At 47.3% G+C, this 19730-nt stretch overlaps 1 protein-coding gene across 2 annotated transcripts in view; it reads right to left on the minus strand.

Annotated features, from left to right (window-relative positions):
- The window catches only part of ACSS1 (acyl-CoA synthetase short chain family member 1), a 55003-nt gene that overhangs the window by 21950 nt on the left and 13323 nt on the right, over window positions 1-19730 (minus strand). For both annotated transcript variants that reach the window (XM_039221811.1, XM_039221812.1), the window contains exon 3: window positions 2512-2711. In XM_039221811.1, coding sequence (XP_039077742.1) covers window positions 2512-2711 — 200 coding nt within the window. The remainder of the gene's footprint in view (window positions 1-2511; window positions 2712-19730) is intronic.

The following is a 19730-nucleotide window of genomic DNA, read 5'->3' on the forward strand; positions in this document are numbered from 1 at the left end:
ACATTGTTAGTGGGAATGTATTGAGAGAACAGCAACTTTGGAAAATAGTTTTGTCGTTCCTAAATAAGTTAAATATAGATTTACCATATGTGCCAGCAATTCTACTCCTAGGTATATACATAAAAAATTGAAAGCAGATGTTCTCATGAATGCTCACAGCAGCTCTATTCACAATAGCCAAGAAGTGTTAACAAGTCAAATGTCCATCAGTAGATGAATAGATCAACAAAACATGATATATTCATACAGTGAAATTTTACTTATGGAAAAAATTAATGAAGCAATAATACATGCTACAATATGGATGAATCTTGAAAACATTATGAGTAGTGAAAGAAGTCATAAACAAGCTTCTGCACAGCCAAGGAAACAACCCAGAAAATTAATAGGCAACCAACGGAATGGGAAAAGATAGTTGCAAATGACATATCAGATAAAGGGTTAATATCCAGAATCTATAAGGAACTCACCAAACTACACGCCCGAAAAACAAACAACCCAGTGAAGAAATGGGCAGAAGACATGAACAGACACTTCTCCAAAGAGGACATCCAGATGGCCAACAGACACATGAAACGATGCTCAGCATCCCTCCTCATCAGGGAAATACAAATCAAAACCACACTGAGATACCACCTCACGCCAGTCAGAGTGGCTAAAATGAGCAAATCAGAGAACTCTAGATGCTGGCGAGGATGTGGAGAAACGGGCACCCTCCTACACTGTTGGTGGGAATGTAAACTGGTACAGCCCCTCTGGAAAACAGTGTGGAGGTTCCTCAGGAAACTAACAATAGAACTCCCTTATGACCCAGCAATAGCACTGCTAGGAATTTACCCAAGGGATACAGAAATGCTGATGCATAGGAGCACATGTACCCCAATGTTCATAGCAGCACTCTCCACAATAGCTAAAACATGGAAAGAGCCTAAGTGTCCATCAACAGATGAATGGATCAAGAAGATGTGGTTTATCTATACCATGGAATACTACATGGCAATGAGAAACAATGAAATCTGGCCATGTGTAGCAACATGGATGGACCTTGAGGGTGTTATGCTGAGCGAAATAAGTCAGGCAGAGAAGGACAAATATCCTATGTTTGCACGTATAGGAGGATTAGGAGGAACTTGACGGAGGAACAAGGGGGAGAAGAAGGGCGGAAATGGTGGGGGAAAGGGAGAGAGGCAAACCATGAGAGACTCTTGAATGCTGACAAAAACTGAGGACTGATGGATGTGGGGGGGAGGGGGGGATGGGCATGGAGGAGGGCACTTTGGGGATGAGCACTGAGTGTTATGTAGAAACTAATTTGACAATAAACTATTTGTAAAAAAAAAAAAAGAAAGAAATCTCATAAACAAAAGTCCACATATTATATGAGTTCATTTATATGAAATATCCAGAACAGGCAAGTCATTGACACAGAAAGATTAGTGGTTTCCAGAGTTGGGTGGAGGGGGAAATAGGGAACTCCTGATTAATGAGTATAAGATGTCAATTTAGGGTGAGGAAAAGGTTCGGAATAGATTGTGATGATGTTTGCACAACATTGTGAATGTGCTCAATGCCAATGAACTGTATACTCTAGGATGGCAATAACAGTAATAAAAAATGTGAAAAAGGAGAAATAGAGTATTATCTCATACCATATTTTTAAAGACAAAGTTAGTCAAATTTAAGGAGATGACCTTGGCAAAGTGTTTAGAACAGTGCCTGGCACACAGTCAGTGCTACAAAGTTTAAAGAGAGAATGAAAAATGAATGACAGAACCAACCCTTGAAAGTGGAAGGAGAGACATAGAAAGAGAGTAGAAAGCCTTCCCAGCCCTTCCTAAAGGTAGTCAGCAGGGGTCTGAGAATTCTGCCCTAGAGGTTCACTACCCAAAGGCAAGTCTTCAGTAAGACACAAAGAACAGCCAGCTCAGAGGACTCTCTCTAGGATCTCACTGGAGTAGGTGTCAGACTTTGCAGACATGGAGTCACCATCCATACATTCAGCTCTCCCATACCAGAAAAAGAAGGGCGACAATATTGCTCTGCACACTGTTCAGAAGACTCTGACCTACCTGTAGACAGAAAGCCTTAAAGATGTACCACAAGCCCCAACCTGATTCCAGCCCTCCAGAAGTAGCCCGTCCCACCCTCCCTCATGATAAAAGTCTTCTAGTTGTTGACCTGTGAGACCTTCCCCATACATCTCCAGCCTTATCTCACCCTACATGTTTTTTCAGTTCTCCACCACAGCCACGCGAGCCTCCTCCAAGCCCTCACAAGCTGTGCTCCTCTCACCAGTCATATGGTACCTAGCTGTTCCCTCCACTTGGAATCTTCCTTCCCTTCTTCACTTCGTTGCCCTCATATCTCAGCTCACAGAACAAATGCTCATTCAGCCATGTCCCTGTCCCTGGTGGTATCTGTCATTTGTCTGTGTGACTTTTATTAACGTCTAAGCCCCTGATGGCCAGGCCCAAGGAACAAAGACAAGGGGCTTCCTTCCCATATGCTCACCATCATTGATCCTCCCAGCCAGGGACTCCGCACTGAAGCCAGCAAAGATAACCGTGTGGACAGCTCCAATCCTGGCACAGGCTAGCATTGCAGCCACAGCCAGTGGGGAAACAGGCATGTAGATCGCCACACGGTCCCCTCGAGAGATTCCATGTCTCTTCAGTGTGTTGGCCAAGCGGCATGTGGTCTCCAGTAGTTCCCTGCAGCACAAGGGACAGAAGGCCATGAGAGATGGTTCAGGGTCAAAACAGTAATTTGGGGTAGGTTCGGCATGACAGAGATAGGCAGAGAGTATCCACTTGGCACCTCTCCTATCCGTCACCCCTCCCTCCACTCCCAGGCTAATCTCCAGGTTTTGCCTGCCAATCAGAGTGCAGCATCTCCCCAGAGAAGCAGATTGGTTTAGGGACTGGCATGTGACCCAATCCAGCCCAATCAGAGTCAATGACAGTCAACTCTGAAAACCGGAAGTACACACGGGCACCGCCCCCACTTGACTGTGGAGAAGGAAATGGAGAAAAGCAACCCAGAGAGCTAGGCACTCTCTTCTATCTAGTTCCAGCAGCTGGTCCAGCTGACCCTGGACTTAGCAAATAGCCAGTCATTTTGCTGTTTTTGCTGTACATGATTTGATTTTCATTTGTTATTTAATCACAGAACTAACACGGAAAGACATGATGAGGGGCAGCAACCTGAACCACACACCGGCCTCTGCATCTCTTCAGCAAGCCCAGTGAGGCAGTACTGACTTCTACAGGCTCTGGGAGCCATAGGCCAGTCCCTCCAAGCTCCGCAAGCCTCCTTACAAGCATGTGTGCCTAGTTCCCCTCTGTTCATCAAGAAAAGGATTCTGGATAAAGACCAAGCCCAACAAGAGGCCGCCTGGAAACACCAATGGAATGAAAATGAAAATCTCTCCCCATTTCAGGCAGAGATTTCAAGGGGGCCTTTGTTTCTTCCCAAAGCCATCCTGCAAGTAGACCTAATGAGAACCAGATCACAAGTCCAGCCTGCACTTCACTAGCTGCCATTCCCCAAGCCCCCGCCCTGCGTCTCCTGCCCAGGCTGACACCAGCATGCCTCTTCTGCAGGATTTCATCTTTATTCCTTAAAGGTTTCAGGAGGACAAAGGCTCCATTCACTGGTGCCTCACCCACCCCTTGCCTAAGTTTATGATGAAGGAAAGAGCACTTCCTGACAGTCCCCAACACCAAACTCCCCAGAATCTAGAGCCCAGAAGCACTTCTACTACTCCAGGGAAGGAGGATGGGACAGCCTGTGACAGCACTGAAGAGGTAGCTAAAGTCAGTGACGAAGGAGAATAACTCAAGTCAAGTGCAGGCACCATTTTCATAGCTAAGGATTTAAGCCTCTGAGCAGTGCTCAGGGAGATGGAGGCTTGAATGTGTGTACACATTGATGGTGATGCAATTCAGTCCTTATTCTGCAGATCAAAGGCAGCAGTCAGAAGTCAAGGAACAAATATGAACTGTATAGACAGAGTGGCCTGGGTTAGCTTTCTATAGTAGCTGTATTAAATATGGCAGCTTACCTTTCTCAGCTGCCATGTGATCATCTGAGAAACAACAGGTGACGTGTACTTTGTGTAAGTATCAAAAATGTTAATGACAACCATCACCCATCCAGGACCCTGCCAAACATTCAGAAAGTATTATCTTTCCATTCAGATGTTTTTGTTTGAAATCATTTTCTAAAACGACTAAAATCAACAAACTACTTTGGTAAATTTCTAGGATGTTAAAAATTCCATTCCAGACACCGCAGGGATGAGAGGGAAAGTATTCTCCAGGGCCACAGCTCTAACTGGAGAAATGCAGACACATCCATGACAGAGTGAAGGGCATTTATCATCTCAACTTTGTGCTACAGTTGCTGACAGCAGCAAGGAGAACTTTCTGGGAAAGTTGTCTGTGGTGAGCAAGGCAGCAAAGGGGAAAAGAATGGTGGATTTTTTCTACAGGGGCAGGAGTCCCCCGGCTGTTGTAGGGCAGTTGAGTTACAGCCCTGGAGGATGGTCTGGAAACCAAGCTGAGGCAACCCACATGTTCCCTGGAGAATCAAGAGGTATCAACGTTGCTGGACCCGGAGCTGGGTCCAATGGGTCCCATACTCTTGCTTCTGCATCAGGAGGAGCAGTTTCTTTTTTTTTTTTTTTTTAATGTTTTTTTAAATTTATTTCTAGGAGAGAGAGAGAGAGGGACAGTGTGAGCAGGGGAGGGTCAGAGAGAGAGGGAGTCACAGACTGAAACAGGCTCCAGGCTCTGAGCTGGCAGTCAGCACAGAGCCCGACGCGGGGCTCGAACCCACGAACCACGAGATCATGACCTAAGCGAAAGTCGGATGCTTAACCGACTAAGCCACCCAGGCGCCCCTGGAGGAGCAGTTTCTAATAAAGAATTTTATCTGGGTAAATCTGCAAGCACACTCCCCTTCCATTCCATTCTGTCAAGCCCATAAACCTCAAAATCGAAGAGCTCCTTGAAGGTCAAACAGTGCAGCCTCCCTGGGGTCCGGATATCTTGTTGCCATACTTGTGCCCATAGCAGCCCAGCCTCTGTTTCAGCATCATATTGCTGGAAGTCACTATCTCACCAGGCTGCCTCTTGCTTTGTCATTTTAGTAGAGAAACAGTCTTCCTAAAATTGGACTAAGTTTTGTAGCCATCCAAATTCCAACTGTGGGTCTTGGCTCAGCCTTGTATTTTATTTTATTTTTTAATATAGTTTATTGTCAAGTTGGTTTCCATATAATACCTGGTGCTCATCCCAACAGTGCCCTTCTCCATGCCCATCACCCATTTCCCCCTCTCTCACCTCCCATCAACCTTCAGTTTTTTCTCAGTATTTAAGAGTCTCTTATGGTTTGCCTCCCTCCCTCTCTTTAACTATTTTTTCCCCTTCTCCTCCCCTATGGTCCTCTGTTAAGTTTCTCCTGATCCACATATGAGTGAAAACATATGTTATCTGTCTTTCTCTGCCTGACTTATTTCACCTAGCATAATACCCTCCAGTTCCATCCATGTTGCTACAAATTTTGGCTCAGCCCTTTAAAGCTACCCAGAATAAATCTAATTTGTCATTCAATGACACCCCTTCAAATTCTTCAATTCCCCCACTCCACCCCAGGAAGGCTTTCTTCTCCCAGTTCTCTCATTCAGCCATCCATGACCTCACTCACTCTCTGTAGATACACCTCCAAGTTATCCAGCCCAAATGGACCCCTACCCATGGTGTCTGTTCAGAGCAGAATATGAGCACCCAGACCTTTGATCTTAATTCTACATTTAATAATATAAGTTAAGACCACATTAATTTAGTCCACACTTGTACCATTGGAAAATATGGTCAGCAAACCTAGGTCTTCAAGTCATTGAAAAATAAATGTTATTCAAGTGATCCTGTCATTCATTCCACATACTCAAAAACTGTTCAAAAGCATGTTCTTGGATATCTGTGACTTCTCAAAGACTCCCACAAACTGAAATGCTACTATTTCTGTACCAAAAAGATAAAGCAGCCACTCAGAGGCTGGTGCTTTGGGATATCACTGCAGGAAACACTGGTTTCCTTGTGCCTACAGGGTCTTTCTAAGAAAGACTGCAGCTTTCTGAGAAATATCTCACTGAAGTGAGTTAGAGTTATATTTTCAAGCACAAAGAGAAAAGTAACATTTGTTATTCAGGCACTGAGCAAGATATCTAAGTTTATCTGCAATGTAGACTCCTCAAGGTCACACCTTCACTGTGGACATATGGAAATAATGTGCACAAATACATAAATTTGGCATGGTGTTCATGATGCTTAACACCAGCAAAATGCTGACTGGCCTTGGGGGAAGGGAAGAGACCTTCTATAACCATATGTTAAGCATCAGCAGAGAATAATATTTATACAATGCTAAAGACATAATCTGGCCTCAAGTATTTGTAAACAACATGACACTTTTCAATGTCTCTGCAGGTATAAAGGCCCCTTGACCCAAATCAGTCCAAAAACAAGACACAGCTGGAAACAGAGTTCAGAAGACAGAGAGGAAGAAATACACTGGCATTTATTTATTTATCTATATTCTAAGTAAAGCTGTTTTTTCATGGCTACTATTTGAAAGTATCTTTCCCTAATAGCCATTTCCCAATCCAGGGAAGTAAGAAAAGCTCTGTGTGTGTGTGTGTGTGTGTGTGTGTCTGTGTGTGTGTGTGTCTTGTATATAAGAAATAAATTACGAACGCATGATTTGCTCACTTGCTACAATTACTCTGGCTCTTAGTGTTCATTAAATAGATATACTTACCACCTTCGTTGTTCATCGACCCCACTAAGTACAAGCTCTACTTGGGCAAGGATTTGGGGCTTATTGCCTTCTTCCCAGTGCCTAGAGCTGAGCCTAGTTCATAGAAAGTGCTTGATAAATATTTGTTGAATGAGGGGCGCCTGGGTGGCTCAGTCAGTTAACCATCTGACTTCGGCTCAGGTCATGATCTCACGGTTCATGGGTTCGAGCCCTACATCGGGTTCTGTGCTCACAGCTAGCTCAGAGCCTGGAGCCTGTTTTTGATTCTGTGTCTCCCACTCTCTCTGACCCTCCCCTGCTCACACTGTCTCTCTCTCTCTCTCTCTCTCTCAGAAATAAATAAAACATTAAAAAAAATATTTGTTGAACGAGTGGAAACAGCAAATAAGTGAGAAATTATGAGAACTCTAGCACATGTAGGAAAACTTGGGCCTGTGCTCTTACCATGAGCACCTGTCCACTCTGCAGATGCCTTCCATCTCTCTGTGCTGAGAAAAGGTGAGGCTGGCCATCATATCAGTGTCGCACTGGCAAGAAAATGTCCTATCCCTTTGATAGCAAATTGGAAAGACCGCTCCCACTGATAAACCACCCACAGCTACTTTTCTCTTCATTTTCTTCTGACAATAAGGGAAATAAACCCAGGTGATCATGTCAATATTGTGAATGTAAGGCCTGTGACAGACACAAAGTATTTCATAGTCCCTGCTCCCCTCCAAGCCTGGGTGCTGACAGAAGAGGGACCCAGGGTCTAGATACAGAACTTGAAACCCTTTTCACACAGGGTTTGCATGGAGGGCCAGATGGGGCATGTAGATGGCCCATGAATCTCAGAACCAGGCCTAGGAACAAACTCCTTCCCTCTGTGCAGACCCCTACTAAATCTAATTTACTGGTGATAAAATTTGTTCACTATGCCACCCACCACCACTGGAACAATAGAGGCCCAGTAAATGGACTTAATGGGTTCATAAACCAAGTATGAAATTTCTTATGCATCATTTTTTATTTCATGACCATGACCTTTAGCAAGGAGAAGCTGCAGTGGAATACAAAGCAGTAGCTACACTTAAAGATGAAAAATTCTCAAAGCAGCTATTTAAAAGGAAGGCCCCTGACACAGGTTTTTCAAGAACAGTAGCTGAATTGCCACTGGTAACACTAGGTCAACCAGTCAACCTGGGGTCACTACAGCTGCATGTTTTCTTACAGAAGCTAAGTGTATTTTTCTCGAGGCTATGCTATAGTTTATGGAAAGTACTGGATTTGGAGAGCTAATCTCTCAGGACAGTGTCTCATCAAGGGCCAAACTACATCTGTTCTCACTCCAACTCCCCACACACTTGGGGCCTTGACTGTCCCATCTATACAACAGCCTAATAACAGGGCTCATTACCAAGGTATCTGTGAGGACTGCTGTGGTCTGATGTGTGTCTGATGTGTCCCCAGACTCATACATGGAAATCCTAACCCCAAAGACGATGGTTTAAGAGCTGGAGCATTGGATGGTGATTGGGTCATGAGGGGGGACCCTCAGGAGTGGGGTCAGTGCTCTCACAGAAGAGATCCCACAGAGCTCCCTCACCCTTTCCCACAGGATAGAGAGGACAATGGCTATCACTCAGGAAGAGGGCCCTCAGCAGAATGCAACCATGCTGGTGCCTTGATCTTGGACTTCCAGACTCCATATTGTGAGAAATAAGTTTCTGTTGTTTATAAGACACCCAGGATGTGGTGTTTTCTTACAGCAGTCCCAAAAGATTAAGACAAGGGCCAAATATGAAGTCCCATGCATATTTAAAGGCATTCTATAAATAATAGCTGTAATTATAGCAGAAAAAGAAAATCAGTGTAAATCAGTGGTTCCTTGATAGAAGTGTGTACACCACATGCTTCTTCTCAGAAGAAAGAATGGAAATCTCAGTTTGATTTTGTGTAAGACATGGTGTCATTGGCTTAGGATGAATGAGACTCAAGGATATATAAATGCCTTGTGTTGAAGCCCTCACCCACAGAGCCTACCTGTTCCATACCCTCACAGAAGGTGGCAACAGGAAGGCCTCACCTTGAGGGGGTCAGTGGATCTGAGAAGCACGTGTCATGCACAGTTGGAGATGCCACTGTCTTGCAGGTTGCAGGCACTCAGCCCATGACCCTTGGTTCTGAGAGGCTGGAGGTGTCATGCTCTGAGCACCCCACCTGTCTGTCACCTACTGTGTCTCCACCATCTCCACTAGCTGCCCCAGCCTCTCCAGTCACACTGTCGCCTACTATGTATACAAGGAACCTCCTCTCTCTCCCCAACCCCCACATGTTGGCATCCAGAATACCTCCCTCCTGCCTATTTATCCCTCCATTCACATTTCCTTCCCATGAAACAACTGTAACAGCTATTCAGTGAATGTCCAGTGCCCAGGACTGCTCTGACTACACACACCAATTTACCCCTCATAATAGCTCATGGGTATGACCTGCCATCACCAACACCCATCCCTCCGTTTCTTGGATAAGGAAGCTGAAGGAAACAGAACTTAACTGACTTCCTGAAAGGGTCAGAGCTGGATTCAAATCCAGCATGGCTCCAAGGGTCCTGCTCTTAAGCAGTTTCCCCTATAGCCCTCAGCATCAGGATGGCTTGTTTTCCATGGCAAAGCTTCCCAAACTTCATAATTTCTGCTATCTGCCAACTCTGTTGTTACGTATGTAACATTTGGGGGAGGATAGTTTATTTTTTTAACAAATTGTTTTTAAGAATAAACTAAAAGCTCTGAACTTGAGGCTGACCTTATTCAAAAGGGAAATTAGTAACAGCAGTGTTCAAAGCCAGATCACTATAGTTACATGGAGCCTTTCTTGTAATTAGGACAGAAGACAACAAGAGAGAGGATGGGGGTAGGGACGGGGGGTGGCCTTTTCTTTCATGATTCTGTGTTTGGCTCTACATTCAGGACCACTTGCCCCAGGTATTCCTTGCTAGATGTGTCTAGGTTGAAGCGTTCACCCTAAGTCTTTCTCTCCTGCTCTGACACAACTCTACATGCAGTCGGCCTCTGGACAAACCCCTATGGAATGGAGGTAATGGTCACACTTGAAAAAATCTCTGTTCTAATTAATGCTTGATTTCTCCTCAGATCTCAGCGCTTGGCCTCCAACCCAAGTCTTGTCTCTGGGAAAGAAGTTCTTCCTTTTCCAGACCCAAAGCCCAGCTTACAATGCTGAGGGAGCCAGATTCCAGGCTGGTAGCCCTGGTCACGAGTGCACTGGGGGACTCCAGTCCTGGCCACCAGCCCAGAAAACAGCTGGCAGCCTGGCAGGACATTCCCCCACTGGCCAGCCAGGCTTGTTCACTTTCAGGGAAAGCCACAGAAGCGATGTCCTTTCCCTGGTGGAATCTGGAACAGGATGAAGTTTTAACTTTCTAAAAACATTCCCTTTTCCCTGGTTTAAAAAGAACAAAAGCCACAGTATGTTTTTCAGGTCCTGCTCCAGCTTCACCTGCCCCACATGTGGTGTGGCAGCTCTTTCCACATTGCTGCCTGGGCGGCAAGGGCACCAAGAGGACACAAGGCAGCTGAGCTCATGTGGACACGTCCAGATCAGACAGGACCCAGGGGTTCCTCTATTTCCAGGCATTCTTGTGAGTCCACAGAACATTCCAAATGAGCATGCAGAGGAAAGTGCACAAGGAAACACAGCCACATTGGTGGGAATCCAGAGGCTACAAGAATTTGGTATGACTGCCTCAGGCCCAGGGTATCTTCCTGGCCTCTTGGTAGCAACTTGAAGAAACTGCTAAAAAGAACGGGATCCAGGGCACCAACTTCAGCTCAGGTCATGATCTTACAGTTCATGAGTTCGAGTCCCATGTCAGGCTCTGTGCTGACAGTTCAGAGCCTGGAACCTGCTTCAGATTCTATGTCTTTGTCTCTCTCTGCCCCTCCCCAACTTGTGCTCTGTCTCTCTGTCTCTCTCTCAAAAGATAAACATTAAACAAAAAAAGAAAAGGGGATCCATGAAACACACTATTGTGCTGCCAAATGTTCAATAACGAATTATCTCGGGGGTGGGAGAAAACCCTGATTTATAGCCTTTGCCAATTATTGTGGTGTGAATATTTCCCCCATGAAGGATTTCCAGCTACCAACAAGATTTACTGACCAACTTGGGAATGTAAACTGGTACAGCCCCTCTGGAAAACAGTGTGGAGGTTCCTCAGGAAACTAACTATAGAACTTCCCTATGACCCAGCAATAGCACTGCTAGGAATTTACCCAAGGGATACAGAAATGCTGAAGCATAGGAGCACATGTACCCCAGTGTTCATAGCAGCACTCTCCACAATAGCCAAAACAGGGAAAGAGCCTAAGTGTCCATCAACTGATGAATGGATCAAGAAGATGTGGTTTATCTATACCATGGAATACTACATGGCAATGAGAAACAATGAAATCTGGCCATGTGTAGAAACATGGATGGACCTTTAGGGTGTTATGCTGAGCGAAATAAGTCAGGCAGAGAAGGACAAATATCATATGTTTGCACGTATAGGAGGATTAGGAGGAACTTAACTGAGGAACAAGGGGGAGAAGAAGGGCGGAAATGGTGGGGGAAAGGGAGAGAGGCAAACCGTGAGAGACTCTTGAATGCTGAGAAAAACTGAGGACTGATGGATGTGGGGGGGAGGAGGGATGGGCATGGAGGAGGGCACTTGTGGGGATCAGCACTAGGTGTTATGTGGAAACTAATTTGACAATAAACTATTTGTAAAAAAAAAAAAAAGATTTACTGACCAACTGAGCAAGGGGCCAGGAGGGGGAACTCGTGTGACACCAGAACTCACTTCATGAGCACTCAGCACCCCAAAAGCTGCCTGTGACCCCCATGGAGGCTGTCTGTAAGGGTTATTTCAACTGTTTCTTTAATAAAAGCAGTAATTGCTGTTAGCTTATTTAACTTATTTTATTTAATAATTAACAAATAATTGCTAATAGAAATTTAAATCATTCATTTGGAAGGAAAGGGAAGAGCAAAATGCACACCCCTTTTATTCCACTCAAGCTATCTCCTTTTCCAGGCCAGTCTCCCTGACCCTGGGTTTAAGGCCCTGCATTCTGTGTAAGTGCAGAAATTGGGCTTCCTGAGGCTTTCCCCCTACTGTGCACATATACTCCATGGCATCCCTGTCACCAGGCCCCCTGCAGATGGCTGCTCAGCTCAGCCCTGCTCGAAGGCACCCACCCCAGGATGCCATTTGCATACCTTTCTGAGGGGCACCCTTTTGCAGGTCCACAAAAGTACCCCCATTTGCACCAGCTGGTAACATGCCAAGGATCTCCTCAAGTAGAACATTAGACTGGAAAACTGTCCCACAGTTTAGTCCTAAAGTCCAGAAAACTAACATGTTTATAAAGTGAGGATAGAAGACTGCCCTTTCAGAAAATGGCCTGTCCTCCAATGAATCCACATCTAGCTGGGCCTACCTTGGTGGAAGGACTAAGTGAGTGACAGGGTAAAGATCAGAGCCTATTAGTTAGAGCAGATCTTGAAAAGCTGTGTGCACACAGGAGTGAGTCAGAGGGTTTGGTCACCTGCACCAGGAGGAAGTACCACCAGGCCCCACCTGAGTGGCCTGGGATCTGGGCAGTTACAGGCCCAGTCCTAATACTGTTACATTCAACCACACAGGAATCAAGCAGAATCAGGGTCCAAATACTCATGCTGGACTAGACCTGCGTGCGATCACCATGACTTTCTCTCATTCGGCATCTGTTCCAGCCTCCTCAGAATGCACTCGCCACCGCAGACACCTCTCATCTGGCTTCTGTGTAGGACTCAGGTTGCACCAGGTAGCTGCACATGGGGAGGGATTGCAATGCGGGCTGCTGCTTTGCTGCAGTTCAGGAGATGCTGGGGTTTTCCAGGAGAGATTCCACTAGCTGCAAAGATGTCAAGAGAACTGAGCAGCTGAGCCAACAAAATGGTGGTTTCCTGGCCCCAGACTAGAGCCACAGTGGTGTGTTTTGAGCACTCAGCAGTGCCTGTGGGGTCTCCTGAGTCCATTCTGATTGTCCCAGGGGGTGGGGGCTAGAGTCTGCCCAAAGGCTTTGTAAGCACTCTGTGTAAGCTCCCTTTCTGCTTAAAAGAGTAGCACTGACATCCCTTCTCTACAGCTTGACAGATAAGTTCCCTACAATGGGTGCAAGCAGCTGTATTACCAGAGATGTATTTTCAAATAATGTTCCCAGTCACCCCCGGAGATACTGACTCAGCAGGGCCCAAGCAAGGCTGGGTCTTTATTGTTGGAAACTTCTTCAGGAGAGTCAGACATTCCCTGAGCTAGAAATCACTGGTTTAGATGATCCCAGAGTGACACATCACTGAGGTGTGGAGACCACATGGAATTTCTGAAATGTCTGCATCTGATAGGACCTCGCATGCCCTCTTCCAAATTCCATGTCCTTGTTGCCACATTAACTCAGTCAAAGCTTGTTTTCCCAAGACTTCATCCAAGCAGAACCAGCAGGGAGAATGGGGATATGCTGGTCCAAATGAGTCCCCTTATCTGCTAATGGCTCAGAAACCTCACTCTGGGCCTCTCAGAGGAAGTGTATGTGGATTTGTTGGTGGGAAGTTGTCAAGCCTCTCATTCAAAGCTGACTACCTGCTGTTACCACATTCAGATGAAGTGCAAGACAGTCTTGGGCAGGGCCAAGAGGAAGAATAGGTCCGAGAATAGGGCCAGGACAAAGAGTGAAGGATAAGAGAGTGCCAGGCCAGCCAGCCCGTTCTGATGGCACCCTTCTGTCACTCTGTCACCCCTCCCCCGGCACTCATGGCATCCCCCACCCTTGCCTCTAAGGTGCTCCAAGGCCCAGAGCACCCCTCACGCACTCTGCTCCCTGCCCCTCACGTCCCACAGTCGCGGCAGAGCTCCACAGCCCTTAGCCTCGCCTTCTTCTGTAGCTGAATCCTGTCCCTCTTCAAGGCCACTGAGAGTCCACTGGCACTGATGAACCTCCTCCTCCCTAGCTGATGTCAGCACTTAATGTGCATGTGCTTCAGCGGGTGGTAGGGGCAGATGCTGGGAACACAGGGTCCTGGTCAGTAAAAGGCTATCGTCAGCAGAGCTCACCCTCTCTCTGCACATACCACCAGGAACCACCAGGAGTCCGGCCTGTCACCAAATTAGTACTGCAGAGCAGCCAGGGCTCCCTTTACACTGTCACTTCATCTTTCAGGATGGAGAAAGTAGACTCATATTCCTCAGTATATCAGCTAGAGCCAGACAAAGCTGAACTCAAACCCCATTTCTGACCTTTCTAGGTGGGTAAGTTTGATTATCCCAGAAGCTCGCTGGACATCAGGTCCTGGGCTTTAAAACCAAGGATGACCATGAATATGAGCTAAGATCATCAATGTGAGCTCCTGCCCAGTCAGCCAGGGGCTCTCCCCAGACAGCAGGGTCAGGTGTGACTTCTGGAGGATGGAGGCCTGGCACACCCCATTCCCAGTCACCAGGAACCTTCCCAAGAGTTGCTCCTGGTACCCTTCATTCCAGGCAGGCAGTAGACAGAAGGATCCAGCCTGGCAAGCATTGGAGCCTGGACACAGGGCTAGGCACAGGAAAGGGCACCGCAGGGCAAACCCACATGCTACCTACCCACTTGGCCCTCTTCTCAGCCCTGCCCCAGACTGGATGCCCAGATGCCAGCACTGCAGGGGACACCATGCTGCGACTGGGCTGAGTACAGTGCCATACGTGCTTCCCAGCCAGGAGGGCCATGCATCTCACCCTCCCCAGGGGCCCAGCCAGCCAGGGGCCCACTCCCTTCTAACTGCATGTAACTTTATAACTCTACATTGGACAGCATGTCTAACCTCATGGTGATCCCTTCCTTCTGTATCCACCTAACATGAGAAGAAGTGGGCACTAGGAGGGAGAGGGGACAGAAATGAAGATGCAGCCCTCCTTGTGTGCACTTCTGGACAGGTGAGGAGGTTCAACCACTGTTCTCTGTGCCCACAGTGCTGTCCTGACATGGGGCAAGGCCACATGACACCACAGTGCTACCCACGGTGAAACTATAAGTCAGGCTCATCCCACTGTCTTGAGCCTCCAGAGCAGAAAAGAAAAAAAACCCAGAAATAATAATGCCTAGTCTTAGAAGACTCCTCCCCAAGCTGTGGCAGGAGAGCTGTCCCCATTCCTCAGGAGCATGCATCAAGCCCCTTCAGGTATGTGTTCTCCTCCCATATTCCCACACCAGGGCCTGCACCGTGCCCTCACCAGGCTGTGCCCCTCCACCTCCCACAACCCAGCCATCCCCCATAGCCCCTGCATGGCAGAAGAGGGCTCCAAGGGAGGCAACTGCTTAAGTGTGTTCCCAGAAGTAAACCTCTGCTCCTGTTTGCCCCCAGAAAATTCTCAGAAGGATCCCCATCAAGGAGGTTTCCCTAGCCATAAAGGTAGACACTCCCGGGGTACATTATTCCTGCTGTAGTCCCAAGATTTGGCCATTCTAAAATATGAAAATACAAGATACCTAGCTGGTCCAAAAGAAGAACAAGAACAATAAGTGATCATGTATAGAAAGATTCAAAACCCTTCCCAGCTTCAACACCTGGAACCAAAGTCTTAAGGAAGGATAAGTGCACAATCCAAGTGACCCAGGGTTTCTACTAGATCCTGGCAGTCAGCATGCAGATTCCCGACCAAGTTTTGCAATCAGAGTTACTCAGAGGTCATCAGGGGAAAGAGTATGCCAGGGCACCTCCCTCTTCTTAGTCAAGGAAGCCAGAACACAGCACATGAGCCCAGGGCCTCTGACCTCTCCTCCCCATACCCAGGGGAGCTCACTGAGAAAACTGACTTTGCCCTACATGACAGATGGCCCATGCCATGGGAAACTTCACCAATCACAGGGCTGTTTTACCCCAAAGCACCTCACCCATCAACCTCATTATGTCCATTAAGGATCCATCCCTTCAATTGCCCTAATATTTTAATAAAGGAGTTTCCTCATTTAAGTAATTAATTTGGGGGCAAGGAGAAGAGCAAGGAGCAAGGGTCAGGCCCACAAGGAGGAGGAGGAGCTGCCTTTTAGCTGACTAGAGATTGTTCTCCCAAGGGGAAGTCCTCACTCTGAAAACACCACTCCACAGGGCCACTCCATGCCTTTTATCATCAAATGCAAACTCCTCATCATCCCAAACCCTGTTCTGGGCTTTTATCCCCCATGCTCCACACTCAGCCACCCATCAGAAGAGAAAGATGTTTCCATTTTGCAGATGAGGATACAGAGAGTCAGAAAGGTAGAATGACTTGCTCGAAGTCATACACAGCCAGAGGACAGAGCAGGCATGGAGCACAGGTGTCTGTCTACCACCACCCTCCCAGTCCACCTCACTCTAGAGCACACTCACCAGCCATTGTTTCTCTACCTTCATCATCACACTGCTCCCTCCTGTGCTCTCAAAATCCAGCACTCCTCAGAACTTCCCCAAAGCCTGCTTCAACCGGGTGTCCATGCTGGAGTCTTGCTTCCTACTGCTGGCACCCACAGGGACCCTCCTTTCTGTCACAATCAGGGCCAAGGAAACAAAGAAGCCTGTGCAGGAGGTGCCTCCAGGCTGCAGGCCTGCCCCAACTCTATGTGTGTTGGTCTAGCTGCCTCAGAGAGAGGGGTGCCAGACCACATCTTGTATTCTCTGTGGGCCCTCCACATTAGGCACAAGGCTGTGTAGAGTCTCAATAACACCCAGTGTCTCCCCACCAAGTCCAGGAAGAAAGCTGTCCATCCCCTCGATGCCCACCCAGGGGTTCTGAGGTAGGCAGGGTAGAAGGAGGCCTGACACCCCTTTCACTCCTCTGTATCAGTAAGAAGATATAACAGCCACAGAAATCACCCCCTCCAGGGCCTTGACCCACAGTGAAAACTAAACTCAGTTCACATTGTGGGCACACCCAATACAATACCTGCTCTTTTTGGTGCAGCCTGTGGACGTCTAGCTCTATTAACTGTGATCGTGACTACCACACTGAGCCACGCCTGCTAGTGCTGGAATAGCATAGGTCTCATCTGGTCCCTCATTTTACATCTGGGGACACTGAGGCCCAGAGTGACAGACCTCAAGGTCACAGAGCTGGCCAGGGCTAAAATTCTTAAGCTCTGGGCTAGAGTTCAAGTTCAGACCTCTTTTTGCAGAACTCAGACAAAAGATGAACTGAGCCTTGGAAATACTCTAAGACACCCACAACCTGCTGTCACCTATGTTTCAGGGCACCCACATACACCCCACCCATGGGGTGACACCAGCACAGGACCTCAGCTTGCTCCACTCTATGCCCTCGCCCATCCCCAGCTTTAGAAATCCCTAACCCAGACCTCCAAGATCCAGGCAGACAGTGATCTTGAAGCCTCATATCTCACCACCAACTTCCTGAGGACAGGGATCTGTGTTCCACATCCCCATCCCCAAGGGCCTCTAGAATCTGTCCACTTGCACTAGAGGTGAAGGGCAATCTTCTAAAAAGGAACTATGCTAGAAAAGGACACACGGACAATCAAAAGGTGCAGTGCCTAGGGTGCCATCTGGCTGCACAGCCTCAAAGAGCCACCTGACTTATCCATGCCCCAGCTGGCCTCTGCAGTCTCTGCAGAGACCTCAAGCCCCCCATGCCTGGCCTCAGGTGATGCAGGAGGGGCCCAGGGTCTGAAGTCTGCTGGTTCATTAGGATAGAACAGCTTCCTCCAGCTGGCTCTGAACACTCTTCTCTGGGTAAAGGTAGGCTGGAAGGTGGGCTAGGGCAGCCCTCTGGCCTCGGCTCCAGCCTAAGGTCACAGTCTGCCCTCTTTCCTGGAAGATGCATGCAGGCTGTCCCAGGCTGATCCCTGCCAAGCAAAGTATTCCTGCCCCTTCACTTCCCAGTGGGAAAAAGTGCCATATCTCTGAAGGAGGGAGCTCAACAGAACCATGCTGATTATCTCTCCTCCCACAGCCCCATTGCCAGCCCAGGGCCCACCTGCACTGCTGACTACATTCCTGCAGCTTCCTGATCCATCTGACAGGGTACTCCTTGGAGCCAGTGCCAGCTGGTGTCACAGAGGGAAGGAACTGATGGGGCAGGTGAGGACACAGGGCCTCCCCAGGATTCCTGAAGCCCATCCTGTCAGGCCTTCCTTACCCAAGGGAGGTGAGATTACAAATATGTGCCAGTGTTAGGAATAGCAGAGTCCATGTACGGGCAACACAGGGCACAGCTCCCAGAACAGGTGGCAGGACCCTATGTGCAACCCAAGAGAACATTCCAGGACAGATCCCAAACACAAAGAGAAAGTAAGTTGTAGAAAAGTACCTGGAGAATAAGCACACTCAAAATGCATATGTGTGAGTGCACCACGTGTGTATCTGCCCAGACGTGTGATGAATAGTGGAGATTCTGGTGAGCAGAATAGAGGTGTCACTTGTGCCCGCTACAAGTTCTACAATGATTCTCCAGGAACACGCCTCCTCAAAAAAAGTTAGCAGTCACAGGAGGGAGAGACTCTGGACTCCTGAGGAATGAGACATGTCAGTGACCATTCCCTATGAGCTAAACCCCAGGCAGAGGCCCTGCATAGGCCTGTTTGACAGATTCCATCATTGGGCCCCAATGGGGCTGCTGATAATGGCTGCAGCAGGTGATAGTGCCAGCTGGGGACATGACCCCACCACTCTCTGCCCCTGGACAGATCAATTCTTCTCTCTGAGTCCCCTCCTTATCTGGAAGATAAAGCTTTGACAACCTATTTGGGAAAAAGATCAGAACAGTGGTTGCTTCAGGAGGGTAGGGATGGTGACTGAGAAGGGGCACGGGAACCCTCTGGGACAGTGGTCGTTGTTATGTATCTCATAGGGGTTTGGGTTACACAGGTATACACACTGAATAAAACTCAGCAAACGCACATGTGTGCATCTTGTTGTATGTAAATTTCACGTCAAAAGAGAGAAGATAAACACACAAATAACTGTAGTTGATGTTACGTCGTCAAATTACTCAGGGAATATGTGTTAATGTCTTTAACTTACTATGAAATGTATCCAAAAATAAGATGCACTGACCCATGGAGGGATGGATATACAAATCACATGTGATAAAAACAAGCATCGTAAAATGTTAAGGGTAGAATTTACATGGTAGCTAGACAGTAGGTGCGCTACTTGAAAATTGTCAAATTATGAAATTTTCCATAACAAAATGTTGGAAATAACAATAAGAACAATAATAATTCCTATGTAATCAGGCTGTGGTATTTAAATAAAATAACTTAGGTACAATGCTTAAAACATTTCTGGAGCTCAGAAAGTACTTGATGAACAGTAGCAGCTACCATAATCATCAACATGTTTATTTAATAAGTACTACTTTCGGGGCACCTGGATGGCTCAGTTGGTTAAGCGTCCAACTTTGTCTCAGGTCATGATCTTGCAGTTCGTGGGTTTGAGCCCTGTGTGGGCTCTATGCCAACAGCTCAGAGCCTGGAGCCTGCTTTGGATTCTGTGTCTCCCTCTCTCTCTACCCCTCCCTGTTTGCACTCATATCTCTCTCTCAAAAATAAATAAATGTTAAAAAAATAAAAATAAAAAATAAGTACTACTTTCACCTCCAACACATTCTATTATGTCCCCGTGCTTACAGGTGGAATCACTTTGGTTATCACAAGTACCCCATCCTACAGATGGGAAATTACAGGGCTTCACAAGTTCACCCAGCCAGCAGGAAATGGCTTTAGAATGGCAGATTGCAAATTCCTCTATGTCCAGAGCAAAGCCCACGGTGCTTGTCCCAGGGGTGAGTCCTGGACTCACCGACTTGCTACCTTCTGTGTCTGAGGTCACGGTAGGGGAAGAGTTTGCAGCAGCCACCC

The sequence above is a fragment of the Hyaena hyaena genome, unplaced genomic scaffold, assembly GCF_003009895.1.
Source record: "Hyaena hyaena isolate Hyena2069 unplaced genomic scaffold, ASM300989v1 scaffold_1023, whole genome shotgun sequence".
In the NCBI taxonomy this organism is placed as follows: Eukaryota; Metazoa; Chordata; class Mammalia; order Carnivora; family Hyaenidae; genus Hyaena; species Hyaena hyaena.